We start from the raw sequence: 4432 nt of genomic DNA, 5'->3' as shown, positions 1-4432 counted from the left end.
ATCAACTTCTTCAAGATAACTTTGCAAATATTGTGCTACTAAATGCTATTAGACCTAATGAAGATGGAGCTTCCTACAACAGTAATACAGCTAAATGCTTGCTTTCATATGTAGAGAGTAGTGTATATATCCAAGGAATTAATTAGCAATGGGAGTTGAAGTATTGAGCTTCTAGAATACAATACACTGTAATAAATATCAGCAAGTACACTAAAACAAGCCCCATTATTTCAGGCTCAGATTTATGAAATCGGAGATAAGGAAAAAAGTGAGCTTGGTTAAATATATGAACATTCCAGGTAAACAATTTTTCTTTGAAGATTCTCAGTCATCCAAATCATGTTGTCCCAAAGATGGTTTTTTACTCCTAAAAGGCAATTGGACTTTTTTTATTTTTTTTTCTTTGAAAACATTTCACTTCTTATCCAAGAAACATCTTCAGTTCCAACATTCCTCTATGCAAAAAATCCAAGGGGTGAGAAGGCTTGATTTAATTCTACTATATGTTATTATTTTGAACAACATTAACAACGACACCATCAATACTATAATGCTATGATATGGGAAGAAATTTACATTGCATTCAAATATTTTTTCCAAAAAAATACATTGACAATCGATCAATTTAAGATTACACAGATAGACAAACCCAGAAAGATAGAAAGAGACAACAAGGTACATTGTTTGTGTATTTGCATACATAGATACAGAAGGAGATAAATGCATGTGCACACACCTATATACATGTGCATGTGTGTGGATTACAAGGTTGTGTAACCCATTAATTTTTTAATGGTTTCCTTAACTTCTCTGTTTTTCAGGCTGTAGATAAGGGGGTTCAGCATGGGTGTTGAAATCTTATATTGAATAGAGAAGAGTTCATCAACAATAATTGAGGAAACTGAGCTGGGCCTCATATTCCTGAAGCAGGCAGTGCCATAATACAAAACTACAACAATAATGTGAGAACTACAGGTAGAGAACGTTTTCCATTTTGCTTCTGCTGAGTTCAACTTTAAGATAGTTGAAATGATATGGATGTAGGAGACAAGAATGATGATCAATGAACAACCAGAAACAGCACCACCAGATATCAGAAATGCCATCCAGTTGGAGGATGTTTCTGTGCAAGATAATGCAAGCACAGATGGAAATTCACAGCTGAAATCCCTAATGAAATTTGATCCACAGAACTCTAATTTCAAAGCAGGTAATATATTTATCATGGCACATAAGAAACCAATTGCCCATGCTCCACCCACCAGCCACCTACAACATGCTTTGTTCACAATCTGAACATAATGGAGGGGCTTGCAAATGGCAGCATATCGGTCATAGGCCATTGCAGCAAGGACATAATCTTCAGCGCTTCCTGTGACAAAGACAAAAAACATCTGAATAAAGCATCCAGAGTAAGAAATAGCCTGTCTTGCCCAGAAAATCACCAGCAGCTTTGGCACAGTGATGGAAGAAAAACAGATATCAATGAAAGCAAGATGCATGATAAAAAAGTACATGGGACTTTGGAGATGACTGGTGATTACCAAAATTATGATATTTCCCAGTAAGGTTAGGATATACATAAGCAAAAATACCAAGAAGAGGAAAGTATTGATTGTAATGCTGTATGAAAATCCCAGAAGGGCAAAAGATGTCATGGTGGCATTCTGATTTTCCATTTTTATTTTCAGATGATGTAAAAACCTCAAGTGAAGAAGAGAACATGAACATTCACTGACACAATTTAAGATAGAATGGCTTGTACAGCTAGACATATGAATGAAGTGGCAAAGAAAATGGACTAGAAATGGGAAAAATATTGCATGATTTATATTAAAACAAATATATTCATTTTCCAACATGCAAACAACGTTTAACCTTCTGAAATATGCAATTTGTTAAAAATTTCCAGGACCTTTAAAATGTGTACATAAATCTCCCCAGGATTTTAGAGTTGATATAAAAATGTATTTTGAATCATTGTGCAATGGCACTGTGTCCTTAATGCAGTTAGATAAATTTCCTTTTCATTCTCTACTCAGTGAAAATTCCACTGTAGAATTCAATAATTTCTTTTATAAATTTTTAGGAAGACTCTGAGGTCCGCAAACTGAGTGATTTGGAGATCACAAATAGTTAGAGGACCTTGATTATCCCTCCTTTGTTCATAATTGTAAGAAACAGAGCAATTCAAACCTCCACCCCTTTCTTTCTATCTTCCTTCTCCAGATAAAACCTAGGATTTCCTTTAAGGAAAATATAAATCTGGGTGGTGGAAGGAATGGTGGCAGACTAAAGAAGAAGATATAGATTGAATGAGAAAATTAGCATGTCTGTCTCTGCATTTCCTGTAATGTTTCTCCCATCAGTATTCTTCAGACACAACTCCCATCAATTCCAATTAGTATGCTGCCTGACAAGTTACAATGCAACATATCTACTGAATATTATTAAATTGAGGAAAGTAGGATTAAATTATTGGTAGCATCTGTGTAGAATTTCCATCCTGATATCTAATGCTCAAATATTTGAAGGTTTAATGAAAAACAGAACAGTCTGAACAGAAAACTTTTGATGTCCATATGTATAAAGTGAACTTTTTTCCCCCTCAATGATGCACAAATATTTAACTTTCAATTAAGTTGCAAAGAACCTTCAATCAGAACCTTCAATCAGTTGAAGATGTGGGAAACAGCTATTGCACTTACCTGAGTGAAATATTTGCTGAGAGTTTTCTTTTCCTCTTGCTTTCAATTTCAATGGTTTCACACCCCAGTGGAAAATGTAATCAAAGCAGGCCTGATCTCAGGAGATCAGAAAATTTCTGGAAGAGGGTGTAGCTAAGAACAATGCATCCAGACAATGTTGTTTTGTTCCAGAAACATACATGAATTTATCATTGTAAAATTCCTGCTTGATTGCCCTACTTTAAAAAACTGTCTTTTAATCCAACGTTTAAAAAAATAACAAAACATCAAAGATGGAAAATCAATTCCTAAATATATGTTGAGACCCCAACTTTAAATTTGATTAGAATACTTCACTCCTATATTCACTAAGAATAATGCTTACATTTCTAATTTTGCATGTGTGTATTTGGGAGTATGGGAAGAGGAGAGAGGGAAATGGATAAAAATCTAACTCATTTTCTTCCTTAATTTATCCCTTAGTCTTTGATGCTACAAATTTATAAAATGAATCTAGAAATCTATCTGCTGTTTTGTATAGATTCTTACTTTTAAACTGCTGTATTGATTTTAGTTCCTAATAATTTGAAGACACTTATTTTATACACTGGTTCACTGTATATGTTCACTTCATCTGTGATATCTAATTGCTTCCTTTGGGGCAAATGATGTCAAACCCAATCATACAAATCTATTGAGGAGATGCAAAATGCATTTTAAGAATCACATTTGCATTTATTTTCTTTTATTCTTGTGCTTCCAAATATGTTGAATGGGAAGGATAAAAACTAAGAATTTGCTAATAGTTCTGAATTTTTTTATTTCCCAACATATATTTTTTATATTCTTGTTATAGATTCCTTTTTTTACATAATTGACACTAAGCATAATTCTTCTGGAAATCCTAAAATAAAATTCTATAAGATTCTTTAATTAGCTGATTCATTTGTTAATGAATTTATGAATTTATATTTTATCATTAGGTCTATAGTCAATGTTTTGCAGGAATCATATGATTTTGATGTTGTGCTGTATCCTGACCTTCACTGCAGATATAAATTATTGACTTAGAAGTTAGTCTCTATTCCATCAAATATATTTATTCCACACTATGGAATTTCAAAAGAGGTAGTTATATCTGGACCAAATAGGTCAAATAGTAAATGCTTGAGTTGACTAAAATTCCAAGATAGGGTTAAAGGTAAATAAAAAGATTTTAATTCTGAAAAAAAAAAAAAGACAAACTATAGAGCAAAGCAATTTAAAGAGAACTACTTTATCTGAAGGATAGTTCGTCACCTATTTTAAATTGGAAATAATTCATCTCATAATATACACTTTTCATAAGCAAATGGTTTATACTAAAAGTTGATTATTAGAACTGACCTATCATGTGTAGCTCACCCAGTTCAGAATGCTTGGTGTTCCACACAGATGAAATGTAAAACCCTGGAAGGATACAATAAAATGTTTCTCCCTATGGTCCCCTCCATTTTATGAAAGAATCTCATCCTTTTGGTCTATTTGAAATTTACCCTGTTAAGGCTACTAACATAAAAATTACCTTTAAGCCTTCCAAAGTTTGAACTGAACATGTTCATTTACACTCCTACACACATGTGTACCATTTTATTATTATATGTATTGCAAAGTAGATTCCATGTTATTTATTTGTTTATTTGTTTTAATTCTGTCTTTATTATTTTTATGAATAACTTAAGAGGAAACAGCTAATACTTCCTCTT

The 4432-nt window shown here is 32.7% G+C and overlaps 1 protein-coding gene across 1 annotated transcript; it reads right to left on the bottom strand.

The window, feature by feature from the left end:
* Window positions 1-761: 761 nt before the first annotated feature.
* LOC113424039 (olfactory receptor 8H3-like) lies at window positions 762-1679 on the bottom strand. The gene has a single exon (XM_026685642.2). The coding sequence runs from the start codon at window positions 1677-1679 to the stop codon at window positions 762-764; it is 918 nt and encodes a 305-aa protein (XP_026541427.1).
* Window positions 1680-4432: the final 2753 nt, after the last annotated feature.

This window comes from Notechis scutatus, chromosome Z (assembly GCF_049901735.1).
Source record: "Notechis scutatus isolate UNSWTSFEM ecotype Mainland chromosome Z, rNotScu1.2, whole genome shotgun sequence".
NCBI lineage: Eukaryota > Metazoa > Chordata > Lepidosauria > Squamata > Elapidae > Notechis > Notechis scutatus.
This window is presented reverse-complemented; position numbering and strand designations above follow the sequence as displayed.